We start from the raw sequence: 22,205 nt of genomic DNA, 5'->3' as shown, positions 1-22,205 counted from the left end.
GGGGCTCTCTCCTGAATGCTGTGAGAAACCAGCACCTGTTGGAAGACCGCAGACATTGGCTTCAGTGAGCCTCAAGTCCAGATCCAGTCCTGCTGTGTGTCCCTGAGCTGGTCACAGTCCCCCTCTGAGCCTCTGTTTCCTTTTCCACGAACTGGGAACGTGACCTGGCTTCCGGGGGCTGTTGGGAAAGTCGGGAGAGAAAGTGCTGACCAGTTTTCCCGCCTGGCCCAAGTGGCCCTCGTCCTCCCGCTGGGGTGATGAGGGGCGATGCTGGTGGCCGTGGACGCCAGCCAGGGGGCTGGCCGGAGCGTTAGCAGCGACAAGGACAGGGACCTGCAGGTGCTGTTACAGGAACTCTGCGAGCTCCAGGCAAAGTATGAGAGGTCCCAGGCCCAGCTGTGGCCCTGCCCCAGGCCCAGTGGCGTCCTCACTGGACTAGGTGGCTGGGACTGAGCAAACATCCCTGAGGGCCAGGCAGGGAAGGGACAAGGAGGGGAGCAATCCCTGGAAGTAAACAGGAGGGGCAGCCGTGGGGAGGGGGTGGGGGGCGTGGCTCCTGCTCCCCGAGCTCAGACCTTGGGTCCTCCCAGGCCCTCTGTGGGCTTAGTCTCCCGTCCTGGAGGCAGGGCTGTGGGTGGCCATCCCCTGCACCTGTCAGCTCAGCCCCTCTAAAGTCAACCCACGAGGCTGTCCCCCCTCCCCCCGCCTCGGAGTGGAGACCTGGGTCCTCACCCTCTGGGCAGCCCGTCAGTTTCAGGCTGCCCATAAAAGCCTGAATCAGATGCAAAAGGATGTGTCTGTGAGCAACTTTGTGGAGAAAAGGTCCAACCCTTCCATCAGATTCTATTCGGGCTTCCCGACCCCACTAAGGTTGGACGCCATGGTGCGCAGGGTCCACATGGTATTTGTGGGGAAAGATGGTTTTTCCCTGCATTTTTCAGGACCTTATGGATGAGAGGTGGGGCCTGAGAGGCAGAGAGGCCTGCCCTGGGTCCCTGAGCAGTCACTCCCAGAGCCCACCACGGTCCCGCTGACCGGGGCGGGTCCCACTCTGCCTCTGCCCTTGACCGCTGACCTTGACTGGGCACAGAGCAGGCGACCGACTGGAGACTCTGCTTGCTCAGGGGCTCGCCTAAGAGTCAAGAATGGCTGGGCAGCAGCACGCAGTTGCCTCCCCTCCCGGGGGTGCTGGGGTCCCCAACCCCAGACTGAGTGCTCGCTATGTGCTGGGTGCCCCACGCATGATCCCGGCCAGCCTGTGAGGGAGGGGCTCTGGTTACTGTCGCTACAGATGGGCTAGCCAAGCACAGAGGTGAAGCACCTAGCCAGGTCACCAGCTGGTTGGCAGGGGAGGGGGGGGGTTGGCTCAGGCCAGCCTCTAAGGGAGGCTCCATAGACCCCCCAACCACCCCACACCAGAAGGACTGGACTCCACTCTCCCTGGTGCTCCTTCCTCACGCCTGACCACGGCAGCTCTTTGAACTGTTTGTGGCTCAGTTTGCTCAGCAGGAAATGGGGTGGAGAGGCTTAAGTCAGAGGCCCGCTGATGGGGGTGGGGGGGGTGCACCCACCCAGGGCAGGTCTGAGCCGGAGATCCACAGAGAGTGGCCTTGCAAGAGCTCACGACCTGGGGTCCTCCAAACCACGTCTTGCTGTCACTGAAATGTCTCTGCAGGCAGAGGAAGCTGAAGAGAGAGGTCGAGAAGCACAGGCTTTTTGAAGACTATCTGATTAAGGTCCTTGAGATAATCCCTAAGGGTATGTATGCCGCTTCGTCTCCACAGCCACCTCTCAGCCTTGGGACTAGGGCGCAGTGTGAGCCTTGACCTCATCTGCAGAATGAGGACCCACAAAGGCCGATGCCACAGTGGAGAGACAGGGCACAGGGGCCACGTGAGCCTGCCCGGTGAGCCCGGGCCCTGCCAGTGCCCCGAGTGTGGCCGGAGGCAAGTTCTCGAGGTGCTGGTGTACGATCTGTACAAGGGGGACAAGACCGGTTATGCAGATCGGATGAACTCATCCTTCATGAGCCTGTGGTGCGGTGCCCGGCATTCAGCTAACACCCAGTACGTGTTAGCTATGATTGCCATTATTTTGTGTGTCTTTGGTTTTGGTTTCTTGTTTTGCGATGATCAGCTAAACTTACACAGACACCAGAAATGGGCTTTGTGTTTGTTTTATCCTGATGAGAACTGGAGCCCGTTGTTGTCAGTGCCAGAAGCTTGTTAGGAAAGGGAAGGGGGGGTCAAACGTGAATTTTTATCATCATTAGCTCAACATCATCAATAATAAGAATAACTTACCATTTATTAAGTTACCATTTATTAACGACTATTAACTAACTTTGTGCTAACCTCTTTAGAAAATCTTTTTTACCCCTCTCTATGAGCTTCTGAGAATTGTGTTACCCAGGCTCAGAGAGGTTAAGGAACTTGCCCAAAATGCCCAGCCAGGAAGTGGTAGGGCTGGGTCTCAGACTCTGGTCGGACTTCAGAGCCGCTGCACTAAATGCTGTGGAGCGATGAGAGCCCCCCAAACTGTCCTGGATGTCAGGGAAGGCTTCACGGAAGAGGTGGCCTCTCATGGGGCTCTAATGAGGTCAGCAAAGGGGAACGGTATTTCAGGCAGAGGGAACAGCACCAACGTAGGCTGGAGCCAGAGCCCTGCATGGTGAATTTGAGGATGTTGAGTTCCAGTGGGCTGGAGCACCAGGACATGGCAGGGGTTGCTGGGAGATGGTGACTGGAAGGTTGAGCAGCACCAAAAAGCTTTGAGCACCAAGCCAAGGAGGGGTGAAGGCTCCGGGTCCTTGGGGACCGTCTCCTGTCTCACTGGGCCTCCTGGCTCCAGAATCTGGGTTCTCGGCTGCTAGGGGACCTTTCAAACGTTAATTGAAGAGGCCCGTGGTGGGTGAGGGGGCTGGGCACCTGCTGTCCTGGGCTAAGCCCCGCATGGGTCGGCTGGCGCCTCTCAACTGTGGGCCTGCGGCTGGAATCGCAGAGCCGCGGTAGAAGTCCCATCCACATCGTTGGCATCACCCCTGCAGGGGCAGGTGAGGGCTGGGCTCTCTGTGCCCACCCACTCCGTCATGGCACTGTCTCCCTAGGCCACAATGAAGGGGAGAAAACAGAGGAGCCAGAGGTGGTCCTGGTGGAGACCATGGTGGAGCACTATGGGCAGCTCTTCACAATCAGCCAGGACATCCAGAAGCATCTGGAAGCCTTCTCCGAGATGAACCAGGTCTTCCACCAGAGGCTGGAGTCTCTAGAGGAGAGCCACAGGGCTCTTATCCCGGTAACAGCTATCTGCAGCCTGGTCCCTTGCCCTTAGCCCATAGGACTGGGGGCAGAGGGGCCCCCCTTCCCTCTGCACCTCGGCGGGGAAAGCTCGGAGCAGCGGTGGGCTGCAGAGAGGGTCTGGGTGGGCCTGTCACTCCAGAGCCTTGTTCTGTATCCCCTTCTCTCCCTGTCTGCTGGTTGACTCGGGGTTTCTCCTGAAACTTATGCTTATGCTCAAAAGGTGTTCTTGGTGGTAGAAAAGCCACGAATTCTAGATTCAAACAGACCGGGTTCCAATTACACTTCACTCTCTGACTAGCTGCATGACCCTGGGCAAGGGTGACCCCTCTCTGAGCCTCAGTTTCTCTGTCAAATGGCAATGCAACCTAGCTCATAGGGTGTCATGAGACACGGAACAGTGCCAAAGTGCGTGCCCCAAGAAGTCACCTCTCTGTCCTTTTTGGTTAATCTTATAATACATAGAACTTTTGCCAGAAGGGCCGGGCATTCCAGCCAGGAGAAAGTGCCCAGGCAAAGGCATGGCAGGATGAATTTGCATGCTGCAGCTGGGGCCTGGGACCAAGGAGGGGAAGGGGACAAGGAGAGGAAGGCTGAGGATGGCTTGATTCTTGCAAAGGATCAGGGCGTGATATTTGCAGCGAGTCTCTGCCCCCTAGTGGCCGCACTGAAAACCTACATGACTTTGCACCTTTTTCCCTCTGGAGAGCCAGACCCTCTATGATTGGGCAGGACAGAGCGAGACACAGTTTACCTGCTTTATCTTATTTAAATCTCACCCCAGCACCTGGAGCTAAGTGCTTTATTCCTAGGCCTGAGACAAGGGGAGGTGAGTGAGGTGAGCATTCAAGTGCTCGTTGGACCCCATCTTTATTTAAAATTTTAATATTTTGTCCATCATGGATGCTTTGTATTAACTTTGATTTTTTAAAAACATTGGATTAAGATACTATTTATCTTAATTAATTTATCTTCATTTTAAGCATATGCTGAGTTTTTCCACCCCATCTTAAATTTCACACCTTAGACCCAGCTGCGCTCTTCTTCCCACTTTCCAGGGGAGGAGACTAAGAGGCAGAGAAGTGAGGACACCTGTGTATGTCCCGTGTCCAAACTCACGCCCCATGGGGCCTCGCGGTGGGGTGTGGCCCGCACAGCCCTGTGTGGAGCAGGCTGGGCCACGGGAGGCTGTCCACAAGGGCACAGACTCTTGGCTCTGGTTACGGGAGGAAGAGGGGCTCTGGGGGCCGTGAGCCAACATTCAAACCCCAGTCAGTCTGGACATGCCCTTTCAGGCCTTTCCTGGTGCCTTGAACAGCTAGAAGACCCAGAGCTTTCCCCTCCGCTCACCCCCATCATGGCACAGACCCCGCCCCCCGCCCCGGGGCAGTGAGCTCCTCAGGACCAGGCCCAGGGCAGATGCCCCAGCAGACTTCGCTGCACCCAGGTGACACAGCCTCTCCCATCGCAGAGCCTCAAGATTCGGCTGTGTCAGCTGCAAAAGCGATGTCATCACGAGCATAAGCGGTGGGGGCAGTTGGGACACCGTGTCACCTCCCAGAAGGACATGGACAGCTATAATGTGAGTCCGATCTGTGGGATGGGGGTGGGGTGGGGGCAGGGCTGGGGGCTGCTGTCTCCTCAGTAAGCATCACGCCCCCCACACTCACACACACACCCCACTTACCTCGCCCTGCGGACTGTCTGCTTCCAAAGGGCTTCCCGAAGATGGGGCAGAAACTACTTTACAGATGGGAAAACTGAGGCCACAGAGGGGCAAGAGACAAGCTCTGCCAAGAACCAGAGCTGGGATCCCCAGCCCCGTCCCAGGGCTTGGCATAGCTGGGTGCTTACCCAGTCCTTCTGTGATGCTTGTGGTTAATAACAGAGCAGTGGCATTTAAGTGAGTTATTACGCACTATCTGCAGGAATTCATACGTCTCTGTGATCATCCCAGGCAGTGCTTAGCCCCCTAACCCAGGACAGGCACTTCTAAATGTTGGTGGACTCATTTCTGTATCTATTTCACAGATGAGAAAAATAATATTCAGAAAGAATAAGTCATGGCCAAAGTCCATGACCAGGGGCCAGGATTTCTGGGCTTAAGCTCTCTAGCTGTTCCTTCCTGGCCTTTGGAATGGGGACTGGTTACCCTCTGGTCCCTGGGTCCTCACTAAAACCAGAGCCCGTGCCCTCCCAGCCGTAGGGGCTGCTGGGAAGACACCAGGAGCAAGGCCTGGGGCACACTCCACCTGGTCAGAGTGTGGTCAGCAAAGGCAAGGGCTTCTCAGTCCCCATGCAATCTTAATTTGGAAGACATGAGGATAGGGATCTACATGTTGCTGACCTCCAGCCAAGGGGCTTAGAGAAGGAGTGGATTGGCCACTATTTATAGAGCCCCTTCTGGATCTTTCTCTTCAAGATGGGAAGCAAGGCTGCCACTGCTGGCCACAGCCCTGAAGACCTGAAGTCTAGGACTCCAGTGCTGCCCAGAGTGAGGAGCTCCAGGTTCCTCCATGACCCTTCCCAGGCCCTGCCCCAGGTGTGGACCACAGGTGTCTCCAGCTAGGAGGACCCTCTGGGAAGTTAGTTCAATGTCCCTCATGGCAGGGGAGGATGCTCAGGCCCTGGGGTGGGAGGGACTCAAGCAAGGCCCTCTGGGATTGCAGCACAGAGCAGGATGAGAAGGTGGCTTCTCTGGCCTGAGTGAGCTGGGGATAGGGGGCAGGGGGATGCTGGGAGAGGACCAGAACGTCTTCCTCCTCCTCCTCCTCTTCCTCTTGCAGAACCAGCTGCTCGACTACCTGCAAATGGCCATCAACAACATGGTCCAGCAGTGCTCCCCCTCTGCCCACAGCATGCCCAAGAGCATGGGCCTCTTCTCTAAACTCGACCTGATTCAGGTGAGGCCTCCCTGCCACCCCAGGCTGGTCTCCAGCCTCAGCCTCTCCTGAGCCTCCGCTCATGGTGCATTCACATTTAGCCCCCATGAGCCTGCCCCTCCGTGGCTACACAGACTCCTGGGGCGGTAGGTCTTGGGTCTCTATTAGTCACTCGACAAACTTGTAATGAGCTCCCATTTGGGGCAGGATCAGAAGCAGGTATAAAGAAACTCCCGCCCTACCTGGTCTTTGTGGCCCCACCCTGGTACATCACACACACACACACACACTCACTCACACCCGCGCACAGTGTACACACGCACGTGGACATTCATGTGCTTTCTACACACCTAACAATACACGTGAAACATACACAGAAGCACCTGCAAACACACGGAGATGCACACGGTGTGGTCACGCATTTACACTCACGTGTGCACTCTGAGAGGACACATTTCAGTGACTAAGGGAGCCTCGTCAGTTGAAACCTCAGACTCTCGGTTGAGTCCCCTGAGCTTCCCCTTCTCACTGCCCCCCAGGACCAGCCCCCCACCTGCCATATGCTGATGCCGAGGTACAGAGAATGTGTCTCTGACTTCTGACCTGCCTCTGGCTTCTACTGACCACAGAGCACGTCTTTTTTTTCTTTTCAATAATACCTTTACTAGGCTATAATTCACATGCCATAACATTTCCCCTCTTAAAGCATACACTTCGTGTTTTCAGTTCAGTCAGAACTGGGCAACCATCACTACTACCCAGAACATTTCTTCACTCCAAAAAGATACATTTTGCATCTGGTTTCTCTCACTTAGCATAATGTTTTCAAGGTCGGTCCGCGTCATAGTATCAATCACTACTTCATTCCTTTTTAGGGCTGAATAATGTTCCACTGTGTGGACCAGTGGATCAGTTGATGAACATCTGGGTTGTTTCCGGGTTTTTTGGCTGTTGTGAATAATGCTGCCATGAACATGCACATACGGGTTTTAGTGCGGACATAAATGTTCAGTTATCTTGGCTAGATACCACTGAGAGGAATTGCTGAATCATGTGGTAACTGTATATTTAACATTCTGAGGAACTGCCAAACTGTTTTTCAGAGTGGCTGCATGATTTCACAATCCCATGATCAATGTCTGAGGGTTCCAATTTCTCCACATCCTGTCCACACTTGGTATTGTCTGTCTTTCATAATTCAGCCATCCCAGGGGGTGTGAAGTCATATCTCACTATGGTTTCGCTCTGCGTTTCCCTGGTGACTAACGACATTGAGCATCTTTCATATGCTTATTGGCTATTCGTATCTCTTCTTTGAAGAAATGTCTATTCAGATCCTTTGTCCACTTTTAAATTGGATTATTTGGGGTTTTTTTAATTGTTGCATTCTAAGATATATTCTAGATAGAAGTCCCTTATCAGATATATGTGTTTGCAAATATTTTCTCCCCTTCTGTGGGTTGTCTTTTCATTTGATTGTGTCCTTTAAGGAACAAGGGCTTTTAGTTTTGATGAAATCCAGTTAAGCTATTATTTTCCTTTGGTTACTTGTCTTTAGGCATCACATCACATTGCAAAAACTATAATCCCAAGTCATGAAGATTTACACCTAAGCTTTCTAATAAGAAATTTATAGTTTTGCTCAATATTTAGGTTTATGATCCATTTTTAGTTAACTTGTGTATATAGTATGGGATAGGGGTCCGATTTCATTCTTTTGCATAAAGATATTCATCTTTTGAAAAAAACCTATCCTTTCCCCCTTGAATTGTCTCCTCTCCCTTGTCAAAAATCAATTGCCTACAAATGTGAGGGTAAATTTCTGGACCTCAATTCTATTGCATTGGTCTCGATGTCTATCCTATGCTGATACCACAGTCTCGGTTACTGGAGCTTTGGGGTAAATTTTGAAACGGGGAGATGGGAGTACTCCACCTCTGTTCTTTTTTTGAGGTGGTTTGGTTCTTCTCACGGGGCATGTTTGCGTCATGACCTGAATGAAGCTCAGTGGCCCGGTGGGTTTCAGGCATGATGTGACCCGAGGCTCCCTGGATTGGCCAGGACTCGTCCTTTCCACGCTCTGCTATAAGCCATCCTCAATACTGGCTTCGTGCTAGGTCACAACTTGCTCTCCTTACTTGAGGCAGGCTCAGTGGCGACGTTCAAACACAGGATGCTCAGTTCCTCGGGAACACCAAAGGGGCGAGTCCCTGCCCCAGGGTTGCCGTGGCAACAGCCCACAGTCAGCAAGCCTGCCTCTCTATTGAGAAGGACTTCTCACAAGCTCTCATACAGCATCAGGGCACAGCTCCAGGGACACCATTCACATTGTTGGCATCCCCTGGGGCACAACTCATGTTATTCATATTCACATTGTGATATGAATGATGTCGTTTTCAATAAGGGCACATTTGTCTAAATAGTCACAGCGCATTAATTTCATCTTCCTCCCGAGAAAAAGGAAGAAATTACACGGTGATGTCAAGGGGTGCCAGGGGTCTCCTGCAACAATCACTCAACCAAGACTTATTGAGTCACCCACATGTGCTCAGCATTGTGCTAGGTAAAGAGCTGGAGGTAGAAGGTCCTTGGGAAATGAATGCCTCTTAGAGAGGGAGGCTGGGGCCAGTCAGGGTGGGCTTCCTGGAGGAAGCAGCGAAAAGAGGCAAGCAACCACATTCAGGAAGCCACACCAGGACTTGGACTCTGTCATCCAGCTTTGCCACCCCTGGGCTGTGCAGCTCCAGATAAGTCGCTTAACCTCTCTGAGCTGCAGTTTGCACATTGGCCAAGTGTCATTGATACCACCTCCTCTGCAGGGCACTTGTGAGAGTTAATGGAAGTGTAGGTAACCTCCGATGGTGCTTTGGTCCTTGGGATGGGATGTCAAAGCACCGGGCAGGTGAGAGAGATTTCTTTTTCCTCCCAGGAATTTATGTTGGACAAAATGGAGACAGTGAGATATATCTCACTGCTCATGGAACCTAGAGTATGCTGGTCAGGGGATAGTCTCAAGAACCCCAGAAGATACCCCAGATACTTCAGGAAACGCCCAAGGGATCAAGATTTGGTCCCCAGAACTCCCCTTCCAGGCACCCAGACTTCAGAGCGCCCCAGCTCGAACTGAGCCAGCCAGCGGCCATGCAGACCCTGCCAGCATCATGACCATCTTCCTACCTGTCCAGCCTCCTTTTCTCACCACAGTGCCCCCGAAGTGGGCAGGAGCTAGCCTGGAGGTGGGGGTGCTGTTCTCTGTCCTGGGGGATCAGCAGGCGTGGAGGCTGGGACTGGGGAAGAGAGGGGGGGTTCCTGGGTTGCAAGCAGCGGTCAGGTGGGAGGTCCCAGGTTGGAGGCCGCAGACTCACAGCCAGGGGCGGGTTTGTCTAAGAAGAGCTCTGGATAGATGCCTAGCTTTTAGGAACATCCGAACCACGGGAACTCTCGTACAGAGCCACCCAGAGCTATAGGATGCATGGGAGCTCGCCTCACCCACAGCCGAATGGGGAGCACAGCAGACTGGGGAGCACGGCAGACTGGGGGTACTGAACTTGTCTATCGGGGGCATCTCATCACTGGTTCTCAGAAGCTGAATACCGAGTCAGTGCCTGCTGCCTTCCCAAGGGTCCCAGAGCTGCCTGGAATGAATGCTGCTCTCATTGAGACCTTGGCCAGGCAAAGCCCCTTTCCAGGCCGGTTTTCCATCTGCAAGATTGGGCAAGAGGGTGTCTAAGGGAGTCCCCTCCGAGTCTGACCTTCTTAGGCCAGGGTCGGGAGAGCTTGGTTAACCTGGAAGACACTGGTTTGGTTTTACTATGTTGTGGTGTAAAATCCTCCTAGCAACCCTTCAGCCCTGGAAAGAATTCACCTCTGGAGGTCTGCACTGGTTTATCATTTGGGTAACATTTGCCAGCTAAGAACAATTGACAAGCTGCAAACAGCGGTCAGCACATTAACTCTCAAAGAAGAGTTTCAGAAAAGATGCCGCTATGCAGTCAACAAACACGAGGGTCGCTGTTTTCCAGGCGCTGTTGGGAGAGGGGACAGGAGGCTCTGAGGGAGGGAAGGCAGGAGCATGAGAAGGATTTGGCTGCTGAATCAATGAAGGAAGCTACATAGAATCAGGCTGAGTGTGGTCAGGTCTCTACGAGTAGCTTAAACAAAGGGGAACCGAGAAGGGAACAGACCGTGGTTTCAAGATCTGATCTCACAGGACTTTGGAGAAAAGAGGACGTCTCAGGTGGGGCTTGAGTCGGATTTGAGAAGGCCAGGGTCGTGGGAGGGCTCAGAAAGGGAATGGAACATGAGGCGAGGGGCTTCCAGTTTGGCTGGTGCACGAAGAACCTGATGGGCGGTTGAGAAGGTGGACTGCAGAACCGTTGTGGGGTCCATGGGCCAGGCTAAGAGATTTATCCTTGGATCCGGAGGCCACACATAGGGGTGTCTTAGTCCACTTGAGTTGCTATCACAGAAGCCCAGACTGGGGGCTTAAACAACAGACATTTATTTCTCACACTTATGGAAACTGGAAGGGTCTGGTGAAGGTTCATTTCCTGTTCATAGACGACCATCTTCTTGTGCCTTTGAGTGGTGAGCGAGGCAGCTCTGTGGGGTCTTTCTTATCAGGGCACAAATCCCACTCATGGGGGGCTCCACCCTCATGACCTAACCCTCCCAGAGGCCTCACCTCCTAACACACTGGGGGTTAGGATTTTACCATGTGAATTTGGAGTGGGAGGACTCATTCAGTCCCTTGCAGGGAGACTCCCATTTTTAACCTTTCTTGGATCTCCCTCTCCCCATGACATCCACTTTCCAGAGAGATCTAAAGTATCCATCCCATCACTCTCCCTGTAATGTGGGCATGTGCCGGGCCAATGATTCTTAGATTCGAACCATCATCGGGAAGACTTGTGAAAACACAGAGTGTGGCCCCACTCCCGGAGCTTCTGATGGCACAATCCGGGGTCCTAGAGGCCTTAGAATTTGCATCTCTAACATGTTCCCAAGAGATACGGATGCTGCAGGTTCCAGGACCACACTTTGGGAACCGCTGCTTTAGAGTAATGGCAAATCCTTTTTTTTTTTTTTTTTTAAGATTTTATTTATTTATTTGACAGAGACAGAGACAGCGAGAGCAGGAACACAAGCAGGGGGAGTGGGAGAGGGAGAAGCAGGCTTCCCGCTGAGCCGGGAGCCCGATGTGGGACTCGATCCCAGGACCCTGGGATCATGACCTGAGCCGAAGGCAGTCGCTTAACCAACTGAGCCACCCAGGCGCCCTAGAGTAATGGCAAATCCTAAATGCCTAAGCTGGCTCTGCTCCCCCTTGAGCACCAGCTCCCCCTGGCTGGACTTCAGTGTCCCATCTGCATGACGGGGCTGCAAGACGGTCCCCACGCTGTCTAACCTCCCGGGAGGGACTGGACATACACCCCTTTATATGCCCAGGGCCTGGTTCTCTGGTTTCCTGGCTTTGCCTGTAAGGGCCTGGGGGTGGGGGGGGAGACTGTTGTCCTCCTGTCCCCTGCCATCTGCACGCTGTGCACCGGTCATGCGTTTGTATGTTCTGTCACACTCCTCAGGGAGGAGGACCCATCGGAACAGATGCCTGCGGTAGCAGTGGCCTGGCCATCAATCTGCATTTGCAATGGGCAGCCTGGTCTTTTAGGAGCTCCCAGCCTCCCCCACAAGGGGCTTGGGCCACAAAATAGACAGACGGGCCTCTAGGCTTGGGCATGCTGCTGCAGGCATGTCCCAGAATGCCGGGGTTTATCCTTTGGCTTTTCTGTCAAATAGAAAGCTGTCTCAGCCCCGACCCTGTACGTTTAAAGTGCTTTTTCTTGGGTTTCGTGTTAGCTGCAAAGAGGCGTTCAAGTGCATTTGGAGAAAAAAGCAGGGGTTCGAGTGCCTTATGAAATGTCACTTCATCTGACTGCCTGTTCAGACCCTGAGACCCCAAGATCTCAGGTGGTCCAGGGCTTGGACACTTGTGAGACTGTGAGCTCATTACTGGCCAACAGATTCCAGCTTTAAGTAACTCCACGTGTGAGAAAATTCTTCCTACAGACTGTTCTGGGAAAGTTGGGTTATTGGCAAGTGGCTGGTGCTGAAGAAACTGTCTATTCGGCAGGAAAATAAAATTATGTCCTCTTTTTAGACCATACACGGTAGAACATTCTAGTTCCTTTGAGTGGTTGCTTTCCAACTTCCGTGTCCATTAAAACCACTGCAACACTTGCTAACTAGGGCGATACCGAGAGCCTGTTCTCAGAGACGCTGGTTCTGAGCTGGGGCCCAGGAATCTGCATTCTTAGCAAGCTCCGGAGCAGTTCCAATGAGATGGCTTTCCCAGTATAGCGTAATACTGGGTGTATAAATGCCAAAAAAGAAGAAAATCTGGTCTGTGTTGATCCGCTCTTCAGTCGGAAAGCACTTGGGAGGCATGACAGCCCCAGAAGTGATACCTGAAAATAATCTGGCTACATAAAAATTAAAACTGCATTTACCTCAGAACACATCAGCGTATCAGAAGACAATAAACTGGGGGGAAATGGTGCTAAGTTTGGAAAAGGATCAATGGTTTTGGTATGTAAAGAGCTCTCACAAAGTGAAAAAAGGCAATTGTTCATATTCAGAAAATCACAAAATAAATAAAAATGGCCTATAAAGAAGAAACATATTTCACTCACTAAAAATAAGATTAAACCACATAATTTCTGCCCGTAAGAAAATTTAAGCTAATATGCTAATGCTTGTAAAATAGGCTGTCTAAACCGTGATACTGTTTGCATAAACTCTCTAGAAAGCAATTTGACTGGAGGTCTCAAGGGGCTTAAAAAAATGTTTGTGTCCTTTGGCTCGACAATTCCAAGCCAAAAAATTTAAGCTAAAAAAGCCAGAGCTATTTGGTTCAAAAATGACAGAGAGCCCAACTCAACTTCGCTTAAGCCGAAAAGGGGAATGCATTGGCTTATAAAACTAAAGGCCAGGGACTCTAGCTTCAGGCACAGCTTGATCAGGAGCTCAATGTCAACAGAATCCTGTCTCTGTCTCTGGGCTCGATGCTCTCCTACCTTTTGGCTTCCTTCTCAGGTTCCAGGTAAAAAACCTCGGCTCTGCATCCAAAGTTGAGTTCGGAGGAAGAAAGAGAGAAAGTCCCTTCGCAGTAAGTCCCAGAGCAAATCCCAGGGTTCACTCTGATTGGCTTGCCTTGGGTCAGGTGCCTCTCTTTAAACAAATCCCTGATTGGCCAGACTTAGGCGATGCATCCAATCCTCAACTAATCTCTGTAACTAGGGGGAATCCATCCTCTGATTGGCCAGGCCTGGGTCAAATTTTTGAGTTTAAGTGAGGTGGAATATCTTTTATGGCTAGAGTCCTTCCTCTGGAGCCGGTGCCGAATTCGGCATAAACTACATGGGCTGAAAGAAGGGGACATGTGGTTCCCCCGAAGGGACACCAGGCTACTGTGATCACCGGGGGGGGGGGCGGGGGGGCACCCGACGCTGGGCGTGCAAAACCCAGAAATGCCCATTAAAGATGCCAGCAAAGCGTTTAGACAAAGATGTCCACCACATTGTTATTTATAGTAACCAAACTGGAAACAACCTAAGTATCTTAGAGGAAGAGCTCAATAAATAGTGCCCAAACTTAATGATTTTATAATTCTGCAGCCATTAAGTTACAAGTTTTCAAAAATAGTATGAGGAAAAATATAGGATGTAAAGTTATGTGAAAAAAAGCAGGGATTGAAGAAATAGAATCTAAGCCCATTTGGTAAAAAAAAAAATTCTATAGTGATTTAAAAAATAGAATCTAAGCCAAATTTGGTTAAAATTCTATATGTAAACAGTGGAAGGATATGTACTAACTAGTGCTTCTAAGTGGGAGGATCATGATCCTCGGGAGGATGGGGGTGTTAATATCCATCTAGTGCAACAGATCGAATCAGGGACCCGAAGGGTCCATTCCCCCGTGGTGGTGTCTACTTCCACGGCTTGCCACAGGCTCATGCTGGGCAGAGTACTCATCTCCATCTCTTGATCCGGGGTTGGCCATGTGACTTGTTTTGGCCAATAGGATATTAGTGGATTATGACATAATCAGAGACTTAAAACATGATTCGCCACACCCCACGGGACTTATCACCGGGAACTCTGCCATGGAGAGAATGTGCCTCTGGGAACCCCTTGATTCCAGAGGGATGAGAGCCACATGGAGCAGATATGGATCCAACACGCAGTTTGGCTCCACACAAATCATTCAATCCTCAACCAACCCTGAGCGAGAAATAAATGCTTATCATTGCAAACGTCATTCGTTACCCAATATTATAGCAATAGCTTCTGGGTACACCTGCACACTCTTTCAAATTCCACGGTCTCTCCAACCCAAGGATCACCAGCGTGTGGGGAGCCAGGCCACCTGATGGGCATGAATCGTGTACCTAAGGAGTGCTGGGATGCTCAGAAGTGGCTGAGCTCTAGTCTGCCATGTTAACCATGGTTAGCTTGGGATCGCAGGACTCTAATCTTTCCGTTTTCTTCTTTATGCTTTTGTATATTTTCCGGAGTTTCTGCAATGAGCATGATTAACTTTTTTAAAAAAATATTTATTTATTTGACAGAGAGAGAGAGATCATGAGCAGAGAGAGGGAGAGGGAGAAGCAGGCTCCCCGAGGAGCAGGGAGCCCGATGTGGGGCTCCATCCCGGGACCCTGGGATCATGATCTGAGCCGAAGGCAGACGCATAACCGACTGAGCCACCCAGGCGCCCCCATGGTTCACGTTTATAACCAGAAAAAGAAAGCTTTACTGAAAAATTGGGACGATTAATTGGAAGCTAACTCTTCCTGGCATCTCACTGATCCTCCCTTTGGTGTCCCTAAGAAAAAGCCTAGCTGTCCATTCACCTGCAGGACCATCTTCAAGACTGAAGACACGGTTCTTGGCTCCCTGAGTATTGTCTTTCCTCCAAGTCCAGGGACTCTGGCTCAACTCTGAATTAGTCCCCATTGGTCTCTAGCCATAAAACGTGGTGTCTTACGCTGAGTTCCGTTCCCCAGGTAAGGAAGTTGGCCAGACGGGGATGACCGGAAACATCTGGAAGAAGCTATCTTGCCATGGGCCGCACTGCAAAGGCAAAGGGGCTTCCAGCCTTCACTCCCAGCCCCCCACCCCAGGAGCGATGCCCTGCCCAGCCCTGCTCTTGGCCTAGGAACAGCTGGGCCACTTCGAGGCTCGTGCTTCTGGCCCCAGCATGTGCCCCATGGCTGTTAGGAGGCGTCTCCATGTCCGTTAGCACCGAAGCCCCCTTGTCCCTGGCCACCAGCTGCTTGGGTTCTCTGCACGGTGCAGTGCTGTGTGAGGTGCTGCATTCAGAGTCCAGACAGGTGGGAGCCCTGGGTCCCCTGCTGTTCTTCAGCACCGTGGAAGGGGACATATGAGGACCGGAGCTGCAGCTAGTAGCTGGGACTAGCTGGGCTTGGTGCAGAGCAGGTGTTCCGTGTTGGACAGGAGGGTGTGCGGGAGTGAATCAGGAGAGTCAGGCTCCTGTGGTCTCCCTGCGGTCAGCGCCTGCCGATGTGGAACTGGAACACTGCTTACAGGCCCCTGTACCTCCCCGGGTCATCCCTACAAGCCAGGGGCTGGAAAGCATCAGTTTCCTGGCTCCATATTACAGATGATGTGGCTGGCTCAGGGTCACGCGGCCGCTTAGTGCTTGAGCGGGGCATGAGCCCCAGTCTATTGGCTCCAAATGGAACAACTGTCCTTGTAACTGGAAACGGTTTGGTAACAAAAATAACATGAAGAATAGGAGCTAACATGCGCTGGATGCTTGCCGTGGGCAGGCACCTCGCTAAGCTCTGCTCAGCTCACGCGGTCTGCCCACCAACCCTGAGAGCGACAGTCCCCATTTTCCAGATGAGGAGACAGGCCCAGAGAGGTGAAAGGCTCGCCTAAGGTTGCACAGCCCAGGGGACAAGGCCCGTGGCTGTCTCCCTTCAGAGCTGGTGCTCCAGGCTGAAGGGTGCATAAGCGGGAATCAGGAACCAGAGCAGGAGTCCATGGCTCGAGTTCAAGTCTCAGTTCCAGGTGGAATGGAGAGAGCGTGTGCGGACCCCTGCCACCCCAAGTGTGGTCCGAGGATCTGCATCAGAGGCATCCGCTGGGACTTGTGAGAAAGGCAGAATCTGTATTTTAGCAAGATCCCGGGGGATCCCCATGCACAGTGCTGGTCTCATTTGCTCTGAGGGGAGCCTGGCATCGCCCTCAGGTGGCGATGTGACTCCGAGGTGGCTCTAGGTCTCAGCATCCAGGGGTTGTGACCTGGGAGGAGCCGTGCCTCTGGCCTGAGCAGCCCCATGCTCAAGCTGCGGGGCCCCAGGGGCGATGAGCTGCAGTCTGATGTGTGCTCTGAGGGAAGTCCCTTCTGCCCTGACTGTCCTTACCCCGCCCCTGCCACTTCCAGCCTCACCTCCTCCAAGAAGCCTCCCCAGCTGTTCCTGCCCCAGGCAGAGAGCAGAGCCCACCTCTGGGCTCCCAGATGCTCGTACACGGTTCTTGGGCACCAGCCTCCTTGTAGGTGTCACTTAGTCTTTTACACTTCCAGCTCCCCCACTGGAAGGAGAAGTTCTCAAGAGAAAAGACTCATCTTTGTTTGTTTCTATGATTTTTTTTTTTATAAAGGTAGATGTGACATATAACATGATAGTAGTTTCAGGTCTACCAGGCAGGGCTTGATCTTAACCACCTACCCCAACACCAGTATGGAGCCTGGCACAGCACAAGCCCTCAGCAAACGTGCTGGATGAATGCCTCCTTCTAGACTCAGGGTAACGATGAATGAATGCATGTCTTAGGCAAAGGAGTAAATCTCTAAGTGAAACTTTTAGGGAACAGGTAGGAGACAAAAGTGAGGGGTTCACAGTGGGCAGAGGAATCTTGGCTACGACTTGGCCCTCGGGGTCATCCATGACTTCTGCTCAGGGCCCACCACCTCCCAGGGGGAGCCCTAGTAAACCAGGCAAGGGCTTAGGAGTTCTCCAGGGGAACTCTTCGGGGAAGAGCTCCCTCTCCCCACTCTCCACAGCATCACAAGTCACAGGGATGCTGCGGCCAGTCACCCTGGGATGTTACCAAGGAATGAGGGGGAAGGGGACCTTGGGGCAGCCAGCACCCCACCCAGGCCAGGGATGGCGCCCATCTCTAGGGAGCCAGCAGAGCCTTGCTCTTGTTTGAGCTTCCCCGGCCTTGTGGCTCTTAACACATGGAATTGGGATGGATGGGATGGAAGGGAATAGAAAAATGGATGGGCCCCGTGTGTGTGTATGTGTGTGTATTTAAATTTAATATTTACATTTCTGTCCATTAATGTATTCACAAATGGCTGGAGAGATTATCTAGAGGATGGGTTTGGGAAGATCTGACTAAAAATAAGATCTCACACTCTCTAGAAAATTGGCTGATGGAGGTCAGGGGCTCTCAAATCCTCTTTTTTCACCTTCACATAGAATAGCACATCATTTAAAAAGGTTTCACAGGGGTGCCTGGGTGGCTCAATCGTTAAGCGTCTGCCTTCGGCTCAGGTCATGGTCCCAGGGTCCTGGGATCGAGCCCCGCATCGGGCTCCCTGCTCCGCGGGAAGCCTGCTTCTCCCTCTCCCACTCCCCCTACTCGTGTTCCTGCTCTCTCTGTGTGTCTCTCTCTCTGTCAAATAAATAAATAAAATCTTAAAAAGAAAAAAGGTTTCACAAAGTTGATCTAAGACCTTTCTACGATTTGAATCTTACTATCAAGTCCTGCGCAGGATACGGTAAGGGGTGGGGAGTGCCCATATTCCTGTCATGGTTGGGTTTCGCCTTTTTCCTGTGATCTCATATAAGCAATTATTCTGGGCAAAATGCTGCCACCTAGAAGATGAACAAATTTTAATTCTCCTTCAGCAAGTGGAGAGAAGGCGAGAATCATGAGTCGGAAAGCCAATCTGAGAGGAACATGTGCTCAAAGTCCTTCTGGGTGGGACAGGGTTTTTCTAAGACAACTGAAATGGATACTTCAACTCAGAGAGGCGCAGTGACTCGCTCCAGGTCACACAGGTGACAGAACCCAAGTCTGGCTGACCTCAGAGCTAGGGCACTTTTCCTGATTAATGTTTCTAGAACTTTCCCCCCAAAATGCCTCTGACAGCAGAGGAGAGTGAACCCAGACTTTTCGGGAGCCTGGTGCTCAGGCCTGAGGGGAACTGAATATCTTTGCACATTTGTGTTTCATCAGAAAATTTTATACAAGCTAATTCGCATTATGTTTCATAATATGTTATTCTTATACCAAAAAAAATAATAATAAATCATGTTTTCTCCCTGCAAAATATCTTTGAGGACAACAGATGATCCAGGAAAGCTGCTCTGTGTTTCTGCTGCACTTCGAGTTCTGCCTGGCGGAGCTTGGGGGGCTGCGGGGGAGGGTGAGGAGCCAGCCCTTAACCCACACAACCTCCCTTATCTGTAAACACACGCTCTCCAGGGGCCTAGACAGTTTCCAGGGACCACAGAGCCCTGAACTTTTCCATTTTTCATGTCCTGGGAGATGCGATTCACGGGATTCGCTCAGGCGCTGAGCTCTGCTAGGTCTAACTGAGGCTGTGCTGTCCTAAGCGGGCTCTCCCACCCCTCCCCTGGGCGGGCAGACCTCGGCGTCACCCCAGACCCTCTCTCCTGCCCCTCTACACCCGGTCCCCCACTGCCAGGTCCTGTCTACATGGCCTTGTCCTGGCACTGCACACTCCCCTGCTCCGCGTGCTCCATCCCTGTCCCTGCACGCCCATCCCTGGCCCGGATGACCACAGCAGCACCTACGATGTGCCCCCTACTCAGTGCCCTGTGCCCTCTGGGACCTTACCCGAGGCAGGCACACAGCAGTAGTCATGCCCTGTGAGCACTAAGTGCTGAGAAAGAGACTAATGCTAGGGGCAGGGAAGAGAAGGACAAATGCCACCTCCTCCAACCCATCTTTAGACTTCAGCTCAAAACTCACTTCCTCCGCGAAGCCTTCCCTCTTCCTCCAGACAAGGCCAGGGCCCGCGGTTACCTGCTCCCATCACACCCTGTCCTCTTTCTTTCCAGCACTTGCCAGAATTTACAGTTACACATTCTCTTGTGTGACTAAAGCAATACTGAGGAGGGTGGGGTGGAACCCCCACTGTGCCTCCAGGGGGAGCCTGAGGAAGTGACGGGGTGGGGGTCACCCACACAGTTACCCAGAGATACAAGTATCATTAACTGCATTTCACAGAGGAGCAGACTGTGGCTGAGAGCAAGACCGGCTATCTTAGTCATCTGAGGCTGCGTAACAAATCACCCCAAAACTTCGCTGGAAATCATGGACCTTTATTACCTCCTTATTGCTCCTGGGGTCGGGCATCTGGACAGGGGTGGGCAGGCATCTGGCTCTGGGTCTGTCCATGAGGCTTCAGTGCAGCTGTCGGCCAGGCCTGTGGTTTCGTCTGAAGGCTCCCCCCAGAGGAGAGTCAGCTTCCAAGCTCACGCACTTGGCCGTTGGCCTGGGGCTGTGGGTCCTGTTTAACCTGAGAAGTGAGCAGAGACGTGGGGTAACCTAGCCTTATAAAATTATTTGTCTTCCAGATTGCCTTGTCTCACCCTTGGAAAGCCTGAGCAGACTGTCATGGGCCAGGCATCCTGGAGCCCTCTCCGAGGGTTCGAGGAAGACCACAGTCCTTTCTTTTTTCCCCCGCAGTAAAGTTAACTCACACTGTGTGTCCCCTCGCCCTGAGCTGGTGGATAATTAAATCTCAAACGTTTCGGGGGGCTCCCTCCCCAACCTCCGCTAACCCTTTTGGGGTTGTGTGGTCCTGGGCAACGGGTTTAGAGATGTCCCCATGAGAATGGAGGCTGAGTGAGGGCAGCGGGTTTCGTCCGTTTTGTGCGCAGATGTGCGTAGTCTGAGCCGCTCACGCATCTGCCTGTCAGACGAGCAGTCAGTCTTTGCTGAGTGTTGAATGGATGGCCTTTGGTCCTGTTGCTGCACCCCCTGACCTAATAGATACAGTGCCTTGAAGGGAGGGACAGAAGCGATCTTCGCCAGCCAGGTCCAGATCCCGTGTTCCCTCGGGCGGTACCAGCAGGGGATGCAAGAGTGAGGCACGCCCCTGTTCTGGGACACCTGCTTCTGCCCTTTCTCCCATTCCAGCATGTTCTCCCTGTTCAGCCAGACCTGCCTCCCCATTCTCAAATTTCCCAACTTCCATTGTTTTTCCTGGAAATATCTTTTCTGAAAAATAAAAGGCTCTTCCTCCACCCTGCCCCCGGGGGGTTGCGGGGTGTGGGGGGGGTGGGAACCAGGGCAGCCCACTGCCTCCAGGGCTGGCCGGCAGCTCCCAGGGGGCCAGCGTGGGGGGGGGGGGGCACCCCCCGCCCTGAATCTTCCTGATCTTCCCCAGCAGGGAAACAACACACAGGTTTGTATCTCAACCAGCTTTCCAGCTCAAAGTTGCAGGCTCTGCATGAGGGGGGCGGGTGGTGCAGCCGGGAGGATGGCATCCACATCTGCAGAGAGGTGAAGCAGTTTATGGCCCAGGGTCCTGGTCCTCCTGCAGAGTGTTCTCACCTTGCTCCCTTCAGGCTTAGTCACACAAGGATAAACAAGACTCAGGCAAAGCCCACATATATTGGGCACTTACTGGATACCAAGCACAGGGTCAAGTGCTTTTCAGGGCCATCTCATTTAGTCTTCGCAACTGACCTTTGAGATAGATACAAACAGCCCCACTTTATAGACAGGGAAACTGAGGCGCAGGGAGGTGTGGCTCGCCCAAGAGCTATCACATGGGAATCACAACACGAATATTCTTGATGCCACTGTCCACACCTGTAATTATCATGTCCTACTGCCCCCGCCACATCACAGCCACGAGGGATCCACACCATCGAAGGACAGGGACAGTGTGGAGGAAATTCAGAGGAATTCATGCCCAGCCCAGCAGTCTGGAAGAGCTTCACACGGAGCCTGGGAAACAGACATCCGGGAGGAGCAATGGCTGAGAGGTGGGGAAACCCCAGGGAAGGTTCTGGGGCACTTGAAGCCATCCTCTCAAGTTCATGTGTGAGGAAGCGGGGAAGTAAGGGAGCAAGGCGATGAGAAAGGTGTGCTGGGGCCACACTGTATGTAACGACGTGGGGCCAGCCTGGGAGCACTCTCGGGGCCCGGCCAGCCTGCGAAAGGTCAAACCGTGAGTCATGTGGGCCACACAGCCTAACCCCAGACGTCGGGGGCGTCCAGCACCCATGTGCCCAGCTCCTTTGCTGGAGGCCGAGACCCTATTCTCCAAACCTGTGGCCTGGTAGCAGCCATCTCCTGAGCCCTCCGCCAGGACAGCCCAGCCGGCCACCAGGTCAAAGCAGTGCAGGAAGAGGAGAGCCCATTCTGGACAGATTATGTTTATTTACACCCAGCCATGGGGCAGGCCCTAACAGGACTGTTCACATTTTCAACTCAGACCCAGCCTGAAAACCAGCTGGACTCTTTTTCTCTTCCAAGCAGCCCCGAGAGAGCTCAGGAAGAGGCCCAATTTGTTAGGACCAAAGAGTTGACAGTTTTCCCCGCTCATTCCAACTGCAGTTAAGGAAAGTGTCCATTACACATATACTGAGATTCTGGGTAAGATTTTTTTGTTTCAAAGGCTCACTTACTAAACATATTTTTTAAGTATCTTTTTTTTTTTTTTAATTGCTCAGATTGTCCAACTCTCTCCATAAGTGAGAAATCAGAGGCGCAGAGAGGGCCTGGAAGTCACCTGAGGCCACACAGCAGCGAGTGGCCGAGTCTAGAGCCCCTCCGGGGCCCAGCATTCCTTGTGAACTCCAGCCCAGTCCTCCTTTCAAACGCGGATGCCAGCTTGGTTTGGAGCTGCATGGCCTGGGGAGAGGGGTGGAAAGTGGGCCAAGGGCTCAGGGCTTACTATGGCTCAGCACAAGGGCTCCTAGAAGCCTCAGCTCACTCAGAGTCCTCCT

General features: G+C 52.6%; 1 protein-coding gene across 1 annotated transcript; it reads left to right on the top strand.

Moving 5' to 3' along the window:
• Positions 1 to 267: 267 nt before the first annotated feature.
• Positions 268 to 9,305, top strand: CCDC197 (coiled-coil domain containing 197). The gene is made up of 7 exons (XM_021679922.1): positions 268 to 374; positions 1,676 to 1,758; positions 1,808 to 2,041; positions 3,107 to 3,294; positions 4,768 to 4,878; positions 6,083 to 6,199; positions 9,108 to 9,305. Exons 1-7 carry the CDS (start codon positions 268 to 270, stop codon positions 9,303 to 9,305), a joined length of 1,038 nt encoding a protein of 345 aa, XP_021535597.1.
• The last annotated feature ends 12,900 nt before the right edge of the window (positions 9,306 to 22,205 follow it).

Source organism: Neomonachus schauinslandi, chromosome 9, assembly GCF_002201575.2.
Source record: "Neomonachus schauinslandi chromosome 9, ASM220157v2, whole genome shotgun sequence".
In the NCBI taxonomy this organism is placed as follows: domain Eukaryota; kingdom Metazoa; phylum Chordata; class Mammalia; order Carnivora; family Phocidae; genus Neomonachus; species Neomonachus schauinslandi.
Note: the sequence above shows the minus strand (reverse complement) of the source record. Positions and strands in the feature narration are given on the sequence as shown.